This window comes from Macaca thibetana, chromosome 4 (assembly GCF_024542745.1).
Source record: "Macaca thibetana thibetana isolate TM-01 chromosome 4, ASM2454274v1, whole genome shotgun sequence".
In the NCBI taxonomy this organism is placed as follows: domain Eukaryota; kingdom Metazoa; phylum Chordata; class Mammalia; order Primates; family Cercopithecidae; genus Macaca; species Macaca thibetana.
Window position 1 is genome coordinate 57266617 of NC_065581.1, and position 15429 is coordinate 57282045.

Sequence of the window (15429 nt, forward strand, 5' to 3'; positions counted from 1 at the left end):
CACAGTCCCTTACAGCTTCCCTTGGCTAGGGGAAGGAGTTTCCCACCCCCTTGCGCTTCCCAGGTGAGGCAACGCCCCACCCTGCTTCTGCTCACCCTCCGTGGGCTGCACCCACTGTCTAACCAGCCCCAGTGAGATGAGCCGAGTACCTCAGTTGGAAATGCAGAAATCAACCACCTTCTGCATTGATTTCGCTGGGAGCTGCAGACTGGAGCTGTTCCTATTCAGCCATCTTGCCAGTCACCTCTCACTTTATTGTTAAAATTATCTTAATGATAAAGGTCCTGAAGCTCAGAAGGTACTCAGTATATAAGTGTGTTGAACAATGCATATGTGACTGACAAAAGAGTATCTGCCTTACTTAAGGACTGAAAATTGTCTGGTGCAGTTAACACAGTGCTATTATGGGCTTAATGCAGGCAGAATAATTTTTTTAAATACATAAGAAGTTGAAAGTAAAAAAGAAAATAAACAAATCGATTATTAAACCCATATTACGTCAACACGAAGAGAGAGCATGGTGGTTAGGAGTACCTAGGTCTTGCTGTATAACTTACCTGATTTTAAACTCCAGCCTCATTAATTACTAGCCAGGTGACTGGACAAACGAATCAGCCAAACTGATGGGAATAATAATACCTAACTGTGGGAACCAAACACCAACGTGGGAACCAAAGATCCATTGCTTAGCAAGTAGAAACTAGTCATCAGTAAGTAGCAAACTAATAGTTCACTTTTATTACATAACAATCTAGCACTGGTACTTTTTCATAATCAGAATATTAAAATATCAGTTAGACTTTCTCATACTAGTATCTATTGGCTACGTATCCAAAACACAAAGACATTTCTCAGATCAACCACATAATAGCAAGTCTAAACAGAAACATTAAAACATCTGAATCTTAACTTTGTCCCTTAAAAAAAAATTAAACATGATGGGATTTCAGATGGAAGTAAAAATATCCTGTAGATGCTCAGTACTAATTCCTACCATGCTTGGTAGTTACCAAGAGTAAAAAAAAAAAAAAAAAAATCCCAAAACAACAGCAACAACAACAACAAAAAACACTTGATATTTATGGCAAATATAAAGGGGACATGAAGAGCTAAAATAAATAAAGCACAATAGAATTCCTCTTCTAAAAAAAAAAAACTTGACATTTCAGGAAATCTGATTAGAAGAAAAAGGAGAAATCATCACACCATTATAATATGGGTAGTCCCTGAAATAGGATTAATAGAGTGGAATAAATGGTTGGCTGAGAAGAGCCCAGCTGGAACATCAGTATCACAATAGGGACAGCTGGGGGGCTGGTCAGACTAGATACCCCACAGAGGATACTCAGAACTCTCAGAAGAAAGATATCAGAGCTGCCTTCTGCCAATTATTTTTTTAAAAAAACTTGTTACTGTATGTTTCAAACTAAAAACTATAACCATAACTTGCTTAAATTAATTTTAGAATCAATATTTACATATGACTCTCCCATTTTATTGAGAAAAGTGGCTTAACCATGAGTTAGATTGTGATACAAATATGCTGGCTCACATACTGCATAATTGTTTACTTTGGGAATGATGTACAGAATGAAATACACAGGAATAAAATAAGAGAGTGTCCACTGTATAGAAAAGGGCCAATTTCCTTCCCTCACTTCTTTCCCAGCTGCCCAGACTCATTTCTTTATCAAATATTACAATTAAATATTTTAAATAGAATTTCAATATATCCATCTAATTAAGGTAAAAAGCAAACAAATTTGAATATGATCTGTTCCCTTCCCCAATATAACATTCCTTATTCTTACATATTAATTTAGCTACATTTTAAATACAGTCTAATAAAATAAAACATAAGAAGGATTTGAAATTTGATTAGTACAGATACATTCCCAACACAGTGTGCTTATAGATGCCATGTTTCTTGCCACTTTCACTTTGTATTTCTGAGGTTATTTTATGCATTAATTTAAAAATAACATACACAAAATTGACATGAGTAAACTCAATGCTTACAGTTTTTGCCATAAATGTAAATAAAGCTCATACCTGATTTAACTGCTGCTATTGCCTTTGCAGGGGTGGTCACAGCACTTATTAAGTTACATAGTGAGATCCCACTGTTGTTTACTTTCTGAATCTCTGGTGTTTTTAAACTCCACTTTTCTTGTAATTTCTTGAGATATAAAAACACATTATTTTTCCATCTTAATATTTTCAAAGTTGCACATTATAATTCAATTTCTTAAACATATCTCAAAGTAGTAATAATTGTAGACCCTGATTTGTGAGGGAGTCAATGAAAGAAAAAGGCACTTATTTGTTCCCACAGCCCAGGTGACTGTTAACTCAGTTAATGGTGGGGTATGTATGGCCCATTCTGCCTTCAAAGGTTTCGTAAGTGGCAAGTAAAATCCTAGCCACAGTGGGAGTCAGGCTATTCTTGGCTGCTATGGGTTCCAAAATAACTGTCAACTGTAAGTCTGTAAAACTGTACTAGGTAACAGACCAGTTAAAAGGTACTAGGAACAATAAAAATAAATAGGAATTCAGAATTTCATTTTACAGTGTATTTTAATCCTACAAATTTCAATAACTTTTAAAAACACACACACATCCACAAATTTGGAGTGGAAAAAAAAAAATGCCATACTGGTCACAGGTATTACGCCTTGAGGCAGATGACAAAAGACTTGTGCACTATTTATGCAGGAGATTCAAATAACTTCTCTTTCCGAATACTCGTTATAGTGATATATACAAGCTAGAGTAAAATGCTAAGTGAAGAAGATGTTTTACTTAATATTATGAGAAATGGTATAAAAATTACTGAAACTAAGTAGAGATTTGGTAGGAAAGGAAACTTGATTACTAGAATAGTCAGCAACTCATTAATATATTTTTTTAAAAAGCAAATCAACGGAAAAGTTTATGTCCTTTTCCAAAAGAATTAGTTAAGCCCCACGCCATGATTTCCAAAGGTCAACAAAATATACAGTACATATATGAGGATCAAACTTAGATGATATTAGATCAAAGAAAACTACCATTAGTCTTTTAATCTTTCATTACTGGCACAAATGAAAATTTAGTATTAGATAACAATGATTCACCTTAGTATCTTCCAAAGATTTTCCTAAATCCTCTGCACCAAAAGAAGGCTGCACAATGGGAACTTTTTTTGTTGTTTCTTTTATCCATGACTTCAATGATTTAACAAGAACTTGGAAAGCATCCAACTGTTCTTGACAAGAAGTTACAGCTTCTTTTCTACATAACAAAAATCATACAAGAATTTAAGTCACAGAAAGAAGAATACAATTATTATTCTCATGACACACTTAATGTTAAGAAACCATCTTCCATGTGTATGTACTCTAACCCTTTGATACAGGAGGAAAGGTTTCATAGGTGACAAGTGAAATCAGCTAAATCAGTAGTCCCCAGCCTTTTAGGCACCAGGGACTGGTTTTGTGGAAGACAATTTTTGCCACAGACCAGCTAGAGGGGATGGTTTGGGGATGATTAAAGCACGTTACATTTATTGTGTGCTTTATTTCTATTATTATTACACATTGTAATATATATTAAAATAATTATGCAACTCACCATAATCTAGAATCAGTGGGAGCCCTGAGCTTGTTTTCCTGAAACTAGGCAGTCCCATCTGGGGGTGATGGGAGACAGTGGCAGATTATCAGGCATTAGATTCTCATAAGGAGCATGCACCCTAGATCCCTTGCATGCAGTTCACAGTAGGGCTCGTGGTCCTATGAGAGTCTAATGGCTCTAACGATCTGACAGGAGGCAGAGCTCAGGCAGCAATGCAAGTGATGGAGAGCAGCTCTAAATACAGATGAAGCTTTGGTGCCACCACTCACCTCTTACTGTGCGGCCCAGTTCATAATAGGCCATGGACCTGTAGGTACCTCAGGGGTTAGGGAACCCCTGAGCTAAATAACTATTGGTCTATTTCTCAGGCAAGGTTCATAAAGATAGGAGTATTCAAGAAATCTGTAGCCTGTATATAATGGCACTCTTTATAATGCTACATAAACTCTAAGAATACACAAACAGTTTCAACATTATTTAGATTCAATGAGCTTTGATCTGTCCACTTTATGTGATGCTGAATGCCAGCAGGCACAGAACCAGAAGGGGAAGGTTGACAATCACTGACATGAGGAAAACATAATGCCACCTAGTGGTTTCTACACTATACTACAGTCACGTTTATGGATGGATAAACTGGGGCAGGCAGTCCAGCTTAAAGTCTCCCAAAATGAGATGAAACCTAGTGACTGGAGAATGTTCATGTGTGCCTCCCCTACAGAGACTCAAGAAACTCCATGGTGAACTGTATGGGTTGTTCTGTATGCTTGGCACCATGGAGGCAGTACACATGCCCAACACATGAACAACTGTGAGGACAGTTAACATTTGGCATGTGGATGACACGTACACATATGCAAGCGTGCAGAACACTGGCAAATACGAATGCACTGCAGCTGGATTAATTACTGATGACTACATTATTTTAAAGTTGACCCATTTGAAAGAAGAAACTACCTAGATATCACCTAAGAAAACCAAGAACGTTTCTTCTATGCAATGTGAATTAAATACCACATGACAGGATGGAACATATAGCTCTGTGAGAAATAAAGGCAGCACTCAAACATTTCAGGTAGAGAATTCTGAATAAATAAAGAAGAGTAGTTGGAAGAGAAATGACTTTTCTATGTTTTGAGGCTTTTCTATATAAACTTTAGCAAAATCCAATGTATATTCTAAACTAACACAAGATCAGAAACACAAAAACTCAATCACAAGGTCCTGTATAGCTTTTTAGCTCAACTTAGGTTCATTCACTTGTTTCTAATCTTGTTTTTTCACAGTTTCCTATCTCATCTACTGCTCTTTAAAAAGTAAACTATTATATTAAAAAGGCCATATTGAAACTGCACATCGTTTGTGAGTTGAGCTCACAAAGCAAAGAACCACGAGCTGTTTTTCAAGGTTATTTCTGCCTTTGCAAATAAAAATGTGATATTTGCCATAGGCTTCAGAGACTACAGCAAGTTTAGATCATTTTCAGTAATATACTACCACCATCATTTTTCTTATGTAACATTTTCCACTTTTATGTAAGAAGTATTGAATTTTCCTCCTAAATGTTAAACCAAATAATGTAATTTTAATAGCAAACAATGATCAAAATATAAAAACATTTATAAAGTAGCCCTATGCTTATTCTCAAGTTTTCAAAATTGTTTCAGTTATCTATATAAGTAAATATAAGTATCTCACTCTAATTAATATAAATAGAATAAAATACAATTTTTAAAGTGGTACTTACTTTTCTTTGATGGTATCTTCCATTTCCTTGAATTTCTTTGACAAATTATTTGTTTTTTCAAAAACCAAAGCCTTATCACTTGGTAAGCCATGGCTGGATATCTCCTTCAAGAGACTATGCAAAACTTCAAGATCTTTCTTGTGTTCTAAAAATTCAGAAGTTGATTCCTACAAAGCATTAAGATATTTAGTCAATATAAATATTGCTAGATCTTCAAATGGCATTCCATTCAGAGGTCTGTACGGAATCAGAATGGCTCTATTCATAATTTCACATAAGAATGAGTCTGCCTATGGCCAGTATTCTAAATATAATAAACATGCAAATAGGCTTGAAAGAGAACACAGTAAACATTATTTGATTTAAAATGCATTCTATATTTTGTCTCTTTGTGGTTTCTGGTACGTAAGATGATACTTATACTACCTATGATATGTGTGATAAATGATATTTATTTCCAACCAATCAGCAAAGGCTTCAAGGAAAAGATAAGGTTTGAGATTTTTAAAGGAGTAAAACATAGATCTTTACTGATCTATAAGCAATTAAAATGATTGCCAATTATAATTCTGTCAATAAGTATATCAGTTTGCCCTAACTATTAATCTATCTGATTAGCCTCCTGAGTAGTAAGGAAGACATACCTGCATATACTGAGACAATTCAGTAACATCTTTTCCTGGCACATCTACTTCAGTAAGAGCCTGAGTTTTTGTTTCTAAAAATGTTTGGAGCTTTTCTGAGAGGTTCTCAAACAGTTCTACTTTGGTTTTTAGTTCCTCCATTTTAGCAAGAGCTTCTTTGTGTTTATGACTTGCTTCTGAAAACCGAGCAGACAAGTCTTTCATTTTGGCTTGCAGTGAGGATGCAGTGGATGGATCTGTTGTTTCCATAAATTTCTTCACTTTTTCATTCATGGCATTTATACTGCTCTGACGACCTGCAATATCCTGTTCCAACATCTAAAATAAACCAAGTATTGCATATGTTTTATTATTATGTTTACCAATAATGTGACAGAATTTTTTAAAATGACTATTCCTAACAACATAAGCTTGCACAACCTGTGACTAGGAAGGTTAACCGTTGAAACTGAATGACAAGTTTGATCTGTCCCTTGAGGAATGCCATCCTAAACCTCTCCGAGAGAGTGAAGAACAGCTGGCTAGTTGCTTGAATGAGGCAGGAGGCTGCTGCTACTCAGCAACCCCTAGAATCTAATGGAGCCTGGGGATTAGCCATGGTCCTAATTCTTAAAAGACTAGACAAGACTGATCTGATTAACCTCATGTGCAGCTGGCTGAAACAATGATAAACAAGACAAGACTCAATGTATGCATAAGCCCTCTATAAGAAATAATATTCAAGAAAAAGTACACAAAGCCCTTCCTACACTTCTTCACAGATAAACCATTTTACACACTTGATTTTGTGCATTACTTTCCACACTCACATTCAGTAAATGTCTCTTTTTCATATCCTTAAATTTATCTTAAATCTATCTATACTTTGAACCTATAAAACTGTTTTTTCAAAAAACTGTAAATGGGACTTTTTTTAAAGTCACTTACAATGTTTTTACTGATGATATCCTGAAGAGCAGCAGAGTTTAAAGGCACTTGACCTTGTTCTTTCAGAGAACTTTCCACACTTCCCATCCAGTCCAGCATTTCATCCAAGCCATCCTGCACACTCAGTGAACGGGTCAAGGTTATCTGGAGTTTTTCATTTCGTTCATTAACAGACTTGGACAGATCCTCGTATCTCCCAACAATGTCATCTACTCCAAACAGATCAGGAAATATTAACAACAAAGTTCTCTTTGCCCTATCCCTTTTCAAAAACACATGAAGGTGAATCATACAATTTCCACATAAAAATTTTAAAAATAAAAAGTTCAATGATAAATTCCTAATGCATAATCAGAGCACCACCTAAAATGTTAAAATATAAAGAAAGAAAAGAGCCCAATGGAAAATGAAAATTGAAATCTTTTTTAAAAAGTTAATATATATCCCATCTGCATTTGAAAGGAGATTTTTTTGGATGCATAAACATTTGAATTGTCTCAGAGAGATGAAAGAAAGGTACGAACAGTAAATCTTTGAAATAAATACTGGTTCTCAATCTGACATTTCACATTAGCCATACTTATTGATAATTACTTACGGGGACAAAAAGGTGAGTCGCACACAGCTATTCTCAAGACAATACACAGTTACAAAGATTTATGAAGAATTAACTTCTACATATAAAAATCATCACTCTCTCTCCCTCCCTCACACACACCCATGCTAAGCTTTTGTCATACTTCACAACTTAAGCAAATCACTGGAATGCACAGAAACTGGCAGACGCAAGTAAGTTAAGAAAACAGGCAACAATGAAAATCCATTTAAGTTGAAATTATACTTCTAAAATATACACTAATTGAATTTATTTAAAAGTTTAACAGCAGACAAGAGAGAAGAATAAACTTAACAGGCTAACCTATCTCATATGAGGATAAACTTTACCTTCAATTCTAAAGATTCAAGATGCTAAAAAAAAAACCCTTTCTGGTTTAGTTTTCACTTAACTAAAGTCCCACATGTTAACATCCTACATTCTATATTGTAGACCAATGAAGAGTTTGAACAATAATGGTTTTTAATGTATTCATCTCTTTCTCTCTGGAAAACAATGTTTTAAATGGTGAATTTGTCACTTATTGTCCAAGAATTTGAAAAATAGTTTAATTATTTCTGAATGCTTTAGTCTTACACATTGTAGAAAGCTTCAGTAGGGAAAAGCTGTGTCCTGAAACATCCCTATAAAATGAAATATCTTACTGCTTGTGTTTGGACCATGAAACATAATCTATACAACAAAATAATATAATTGTTCTAATGCTACATCATGAGAAAACATCTTGAACATTTTCACTGGAGTGAGAGGTTAAGTTTGGATGATTTAAAGAGAAAATCATGCTCCTCTTACTAAAACACAAGAAGCCCATCAGCATACTGAGTGGGGAGGGAGACAGCATTTAATATGCAGGAAAATGCTGTCAGCAGAGGAAACAAGCAGTTGTTCAAAAATAAGCTCTAAACAATAGACGCTGGAGACTACTAGTTGGGGGAGAGGGGTGGGAAGGTAAGGGCTGAAAAACTACCTATTGCAGACTATCTCATTACCTGGGTGATGGGTTAGATCATATGCCAAGCCTCAGCATCATACAATATACCTTTCTAACAAACCTGCATATGTACCCTCTGATTCTAAAATAAAAGTTGAAGAAAAAAATGAGCTCTAATTTGGAAACTCACAAGAGCACATGCTCTGAATGACAGCTTGAGGTTGGCAGGTTAGCGACTTCTCAGTTGGGCAACTGCATCAACAGGGTAAGTAAAATCAGTGATCTGTTCGGCCATAATAAGTGACTCCCCAGGGAAAGCCAGCTATTTTCATATAATTAACAGATCTGAGTGTTACTGTTTGCTGTAGACTAAATGTGTCCCCCAAAATTCATATATTGGTGCCAAAGTCCCAATGTGATAGTGTTGGGTGGTGGGGCCTTTGGAAGATGTGATATTATCATATAAGAAATATTTGGTCTCTGATCATAGCTCTTGACATAAAGTTCCTAAAATCCTTCTGATTTCCTCAGTAATACAGACACTAAGGACAATCTTTTATTCTGATATTTGGTCATTGACCCCAGTTCCTGACACAGAGTTCCTAAGACCTTTGTGATTTCCTGATAGGAGTGTATGACAGAGCTCCTAAATCCCTTGGAATTTCCTGAGTGAGGGGCATCTTTTGTTTGAATGAAGTGATGCCTGGTGCCTCCTGGATAGTCTTAGGGTAGGGGGAGCAGGGAAGAGTGGCAGATGTTGCCAGGGAACCAACCATGTGATTAGACAGTTGGAACTGTCACCCTCTCAACCTCTGAGGAGGGAAGAGGGGCTGAAGGTTGAGTTGCTACCAATGGCCAATGATGCAATCAATCATGCTTATGTAATGAAGCTGCCATAAAAACCCAATAGGATTGGTTTGGGGAGCTTCTGAATAGCTGAACACATGGAGTCCTGGGGGTGGCACGCCTATAGAGGGCATAGAAATTCTGCTCCCCTCCTCCCATACCTCACTCTGTGTATCTCTTCCATCTGGCTGTTCATCTGTATCCGTTGTAATATTCTTTATACTAAGTGGGTAAATGTAAGTAAAGTCTTTCTCTGAGTTCTGTGAGTCACTCTTGCAAATTAACTGAACCTGAGGAGGGTCAAGGGAACCCTAATTTATAGCTGATCATTCTGAAATACGGATCACAATTTGGGACTTGTGATTGGTATCTGAAGTAGGGATAGCATTATGAGACTGACCCCTTAACCTGTGGGGTCTGAAGCTAATTCCAGGTAGACAGTGTCAGAATTGAATTGAATTGAATTGAATTACGGGACATCCAGCTGGTATCTGTTGGAGAATTGTTTGGTGTATGGGGAGAAATACACACACACATCTGGTCACAGAAGTGTTCTGTGTCATGATCAATGGTGTATGAGAGTGAGTAGCAAAAACACTCAGATTTTTTCTCTCTCTCTGAGGAGGTAATTAGGTCATGAGTGTAGAGCCTGTGTGAATGGGATTAGCACCTTTAGAAGAAGAAACAGGAGAGAAATGATGTCGCTCCACCACTCTCTACCGGCAAGATAGCAGCCATCTATAAGCCAGGAAAAGGGCGCTCACCAGAACCCGACCATACTGGCACCCTGATCTCTGACTTCCAGCCTCCAGAACTATGAGAAATAAATCTATGTTGTTTAAGGTACCCGGACGATGGTATTTTTGTTATAGTAGCCTAAATGAAGACACTGTTTAGTTTGTACTTCTTAGTGATAAAATATTGTCACTGAAGTAAATTCTTGACTTTAGTAAAATAAAAATTATTTTAGAAAAAGGTACAAAAATCTACTATAAGAATGTTATTTTCTTAAATCATTGGTTTTCTTAGAAGTCAGAAAGACCTTAGAGAAACTCCTCTATACCTTAAATAGTTTCACATATTTCCTAGAAAATTATGCCAGAAGTTTTAGTTTTTAAATAATGTAACAAATGAATTTTAAGCAACTAAAAGTGAAACTATGTACACTTAACAATGAGAAAAAATGTCAAAATGCCTCTTCAAGTAACAGAAATACAAATAAGATAGTCTTTCTTTCTCCTTCATATCCTTATACCCAAATCCTCATAGCAATGGTATCTAAGGTGGATATATGAGATGCTGCACTGGGACAGAGGAACAAAATGTTAGAACTTCCATTCATATTTTCATTTTATACTTTAAAACTCTATACTTTTGTGTTTCATAATTATAACACATATGATATAATGATATAGTAATATGTTCATATGACTTATAAATATATCTGCATGTATGGGGATGCAGGCTGAAGATAAATTTTGATGGGGGTACATAATAAAAAACATCTGGATATGTGTAAGAATAAAATACAGGGTTTCCCTTCTACACAGTGATCTTAAAAGAGCTAAGTTCCATTCTTCTCTTCAAATAAAATTTCAACTCAGATCTTAATTCATGCTCTATTTAGAGCAAAACATATGTCTAATCATCTGTTGTGGAATATTTTTACTTCACATATTCACACATAGAAATATACAATAACATTAAATATTGTGAAAAGCAGGGCAGTAAAAACAAAAAATACATATGTAAGATAGTAAAAAATAGATATTGATAATCCACTGCATATTTGATATAAACTAAATACTGTGGGTAGATACAAAGATAATATACAATAGCTCTTTTCTCAAGAAACCCATTAATCACAAACTCTTGGGCTTGAATGATCCTCCCCAAATGTCGGGATTACAGGTGTGAGCTTCTGCACCTGGCCTGAGAGAGGTGCTTTGAGAAGTCTTCCCACTTCTCTGTGTTCTAGAATTTTTTTATCGGCCGCACTCAAATTGAGAATTCAGTTACCCCAATTCTTCAGTGATAACAGAAACTTGATTACGGCTGTAGTGGTACTTCTGTGCACACAACATTTGGGGAGGATTATTTAAGCCCAAGAGTTTGAGACTAGCCTGGACAATATAGTGAGACCTCATCTCTACAAAAAAAATTTTAAAAATTAGCTGGGCACGATAGAGCACTGCTGTAATCCTCACTTCGCGGGAGGCTGAGATGGGGAAGTCAAGGCTGCAGTCAGACATGATTGTGCCACTCCACTCAGCCTGAGCAATAAAGTCACCCCATCTCTAAAAATAAATAAATTCAATTTGATTCAATTAAGCACATCTTTCAACCTCTTAAACCCATGTTCCCACTATTGATAAAGACTTTTGGCCTTAAGTTGAAAGCCTTCCTCTGCCCAATCCCATCGACCAAGAGAATTTTGTGAAGTTCTACTTCCTGTGGTGGACATTACGTAGTGAGTTTCTGTTACGTTTTCTAAATATCAAATTTAAATTTAAATATACTATTTTCAAGACACACAGCTCCTGCCCCGAAGATTCTAATATACCTGCCAAGGAAGGCATGCCTTTTCCCAGATTCAGGAACACCATTTCACAGAGAAAGAGCACACAGAACACAATCTATAATTAGTGAACATTTTTCTCCGTATCTATTAGGACACCTTTCTTCAGAATTTACCTGTGAGACAGGAAGCAAGGACATGAATATCTTACCAAGTGTTTTCTGGATATCATTCTTGGCTGGAAGTAAAGATCCCCTGGCATCTAAAAGCACTTCAGCCGTTTTCTTCAGTTTCTCTACAGCAACCTGCTGACTTGATATCTGTCCTTGCAGAGCCTGTAGGATTAAATGCTTTTCAATTATACTCAGTAGGACTAAATAATAGATTTCTAATGTGGACAAAATGATTTCTAATAAGATAAAGTAAAATTGGACAGAATAAACTTCTCATCATACCAACTTTCATCATCAACTTACTCCAGAGTTCTTAGAAAAAGGCCAGTTATAAAGCAGCATTAGCAAAAGCATCAGCCAGTCTGGATAATACAAATTAAGTTGTGAAATAAACCCTTGAGCATATGTTCATAATAATTTCCCTGGTTCCTGGTCATACAATCCTCTAACTTTATCCCTTGAGTTACCCCTTAACCCCTACTTCTAGGCTTTGCACAATACCCCAACTACTACTAAAACGAACAACAAAAAAAAATTTGAGACCATTTTTGACTCCAGGTAAGGAGATAAATAAGCTCGCCCAAATCAGTAGATCCTGACTCAATACTGAGTCATGTTTATTTCTGTTAATTCAATAAAAGTTACTGAACATCTAACAAAATCAAAAAGTCTTGCTACATTTTGTGAACAAATAAAAATAAAAATGGACATGAAGCTTACTTTCAGGGATTTTATGGTCTGAGGCAGGAAGTGGTAAGTGCCACAGGTGAGTATGAAAAAATGCTACTGGAAGTTAACAGGAAAAAAAAAATGGGAGGGAAATGAGGGCCACCTCAATGGTAGTGACACTGAGATGGCTCTTTAAGAAAGTGTGGATTTGGGAGAACAACTCCCTGCAGAACAAACAGAAGACACAAAGATGAGGACAGAAAAATCACAGGAGAAGGGGAGAGTCCAATTCAGTTTGACAATGCGTATGGGTGAGTAAATAGAAATAGGCCTGGAAAGGCCTCAAACGTCAGGCTAAGGAGTGTACATTTCATCTCACAGCAATGGGGACTTACGCAGGGCTTTTGGGTAAGGGGTTGACATGCTCAGGGCTGTCCTACAGAAAGGCTAAATTTGTGGCACTGCATGAGAAAAATCCAACAGAAACGAAAGAAAGCAAAGATACCAGTTGGGGACAACTTCAGCAGTAACAAAACAGTGAGGACTACTGAAGGCCGAGGGCTGAAGACAACTTCACTGTTCGGTCTGTTTGGACTGAGAAGGCGGAATTAGTTAGAGTTGGGAAGAGTCCAAAGGACTTGGTAACACTATGTAAAGTTGTGTTACCCACTATGGTAGCTACCAACTACATGTAGCTTTTAAAATTTAAATTAATTGAAATTTTAAACAATTAAAAATTCCATTTCTCGGTCACACTGGCCACATTTCAAGTGCTAAGTAGCCACTGTGGCTAGTGGCTACCAATTGAACACAGCAGAGTACCACTGGCGTGGTGGCTCACACTTGTAATCCCAACGCTTTTTGGGAGGCCAAGTTGGGAAGATCACTTGAGGCCAGGAGTTCAAGATCAGCCTAGGTAATAAAGTGAGACCTTGTCTTTACAAAAAAATTAAAAAATTAGCCAGGCATTGTAGTCTGTGCCTGTAGTCTCAATTACTCAGGAGGCTGAGGCAGGAAGACCGCTTGAGCCCAGGAATTTGAGGCTGCAGTGGGCTATGATCATGCTACTGTTAACTCCAGCCTGGGTGGCAGAGTGAGATTCCCACTTTCTTAAAATAAATAAATAAATAAATAAAAATTTTAAAAAATAAAAAATTTCATCATCACAGAATGTTCTATTAGACAGCACTGCTGTAGGGAGCAGGAACAAAGGATAAGAGGAGACAAGAGTAGAAATGTCCAAAGATTTTGAGCCTAGGTAATCAGTGGAATTTACTTTTGCTTTCTTTTTTTGGGGGGTGGCGGGGAGGACAGAGTCTCACTCTGTCGCCCAGGCTGGAGGGCAGTGGTACAATCTCGGCTCACTGAAGCCTCGACCTCCCAAGCTCAGGTGATCCTCCCACCTGAGCCTCCCAATTAGCTAGAACCACAGGTATATGCCACCATGCCCAGCTAATTATTTTGTATTTTTTGTAGAGCCAGGGTTTTGCCACATTGCCCAGTCTCGTCTCAAACTCCTGGGCTCAAGCAATCCTCCTGCCTCGGCTGTCCAAAGTGCTGGGATTACAGGAATGAGCCAATGCTCCCGCCAATTAGTGGAATTTATTTAAAAGAAAAAAAAAAAAGTGAGAGCAAGCTTAGAGTAAAGGAAAGCCTGTTTTGGAATTCATGATTTCAAAGTGCTTTTGGGACCCTCGTCCAGAAGGAAACAGCAAAACTGGAAATGGGAGAGACTTGGAACCCAAACTGGAAACAGACACAGAGAACTGGAAGTCAAGACACATGATGTGACTCCCAAACAAGAAAGCACAGGCATGCCAGAGAAGGAGATTCTAAAGAATCATGGAGAATATTTATATATAAGTGATGGGGAGAAGAAAAAAAAAAGAACACATGTAATTGGTGGGGTGGAAATGGGCCCAGAACAACTCCGTCCCCAAAGATTAAAGGAAGAGAGAAGTGGAAAAGGTTAACAGTGTCAATTGCTTCGGAAAGGATAATGTCAACTGAAAGACTAATGAGTCCTGGATTTTAATGAATAGCGGTCCCTGCATATCTCTGAGTGAACAGATGTGGCTCAACAATGGGAAGGAAGAAAAAAAAGGTAGAAGCAGAAGCCATAGATACGTCTTCCAGAAGTTGGACCCTGCATTTCTAACAGCTCTGACAGATCTCTGCAAAAGTGGGCTGCCTGGCCACAAAGGTCTATCCCCGGCCTTAATTTCTCTTAAGCAACTCACGCTCCTCTTCTACTCTTTCATTTGGATTTCAAAGCCCCCAGTGTCCAATTGTAGATGTGAACTCATCCTTGGCCATGGGCCTAGCTTTCCAACTGCCTCTTGAGTGTTTCCATCTGGGTGTATGCAGTCACCTCCAACTCAAAAAAGCTAAATCTGAACTCATCATCTCATTCTCTGCACCTGTACTTTCTCCTGGGATATATCTACCTACCCAAGTAGTCAACCTGAAGTTCCTCCTAGATTCCATCCTAAGGCTTCTTTTCCACATGCAAATCAACCATTTAAAGCTTTTTTTCCACACATGCAAATCGATCAACAATTTTACCTGCTTAATATTTTTTAAAAGTCAACTTTTGCTCCATATTTCTGTATCATTACAGGATAATCTCTCACTTGGATTGTTGAAAAAAGAATCCTGCGTTCCTTTCTCCAATCACTTCTCTAATATAGCTCCTAATGTGTTCTATCTAAAATACATATCTGACCACATGTCACCCCGATAT

At 37.2% G+C, this 15429-nt stretch overlaps 1 protein-coding gene across 18 annotated transcripts in view; it reads right to left on the reverse strand.

The window, feature by feature from the left end:
* Positions 1-15429, reverse strand: part of DST (dystonin) — a 1587602-nt gene that overhangs the window by 106692 nt on the left and 1465481 nt on the right. For all 18 annotated transcript variants that reach the window (XM_050788752.1, XM_050788754.1, XM_050788765.1 and 15 more), the window contains 6 exons: positions 12056-12179; positions 6934-7142; positions 6007-6324; positions 5363-5529; positions 3117-3273; positions 2053-2179 (listed from right to left, as the gene is read on the reverse strand). In XM_050788752.1, coding sequence (XP_050644709.1) covers positions 2053-2179; positions 3117-3273; positions 5363-5529; positions 6007-6324; positions 6934-7142; positions 12056-12179 — 1102 coding nt within the window. The remainder of the gene's footprint in view (positions 1-2052; positions 2180-3116; positions 3274-5362; positions 5530-6006; positions 6325-6933; positions 7143-12055; positions 12180-15429) is intronic.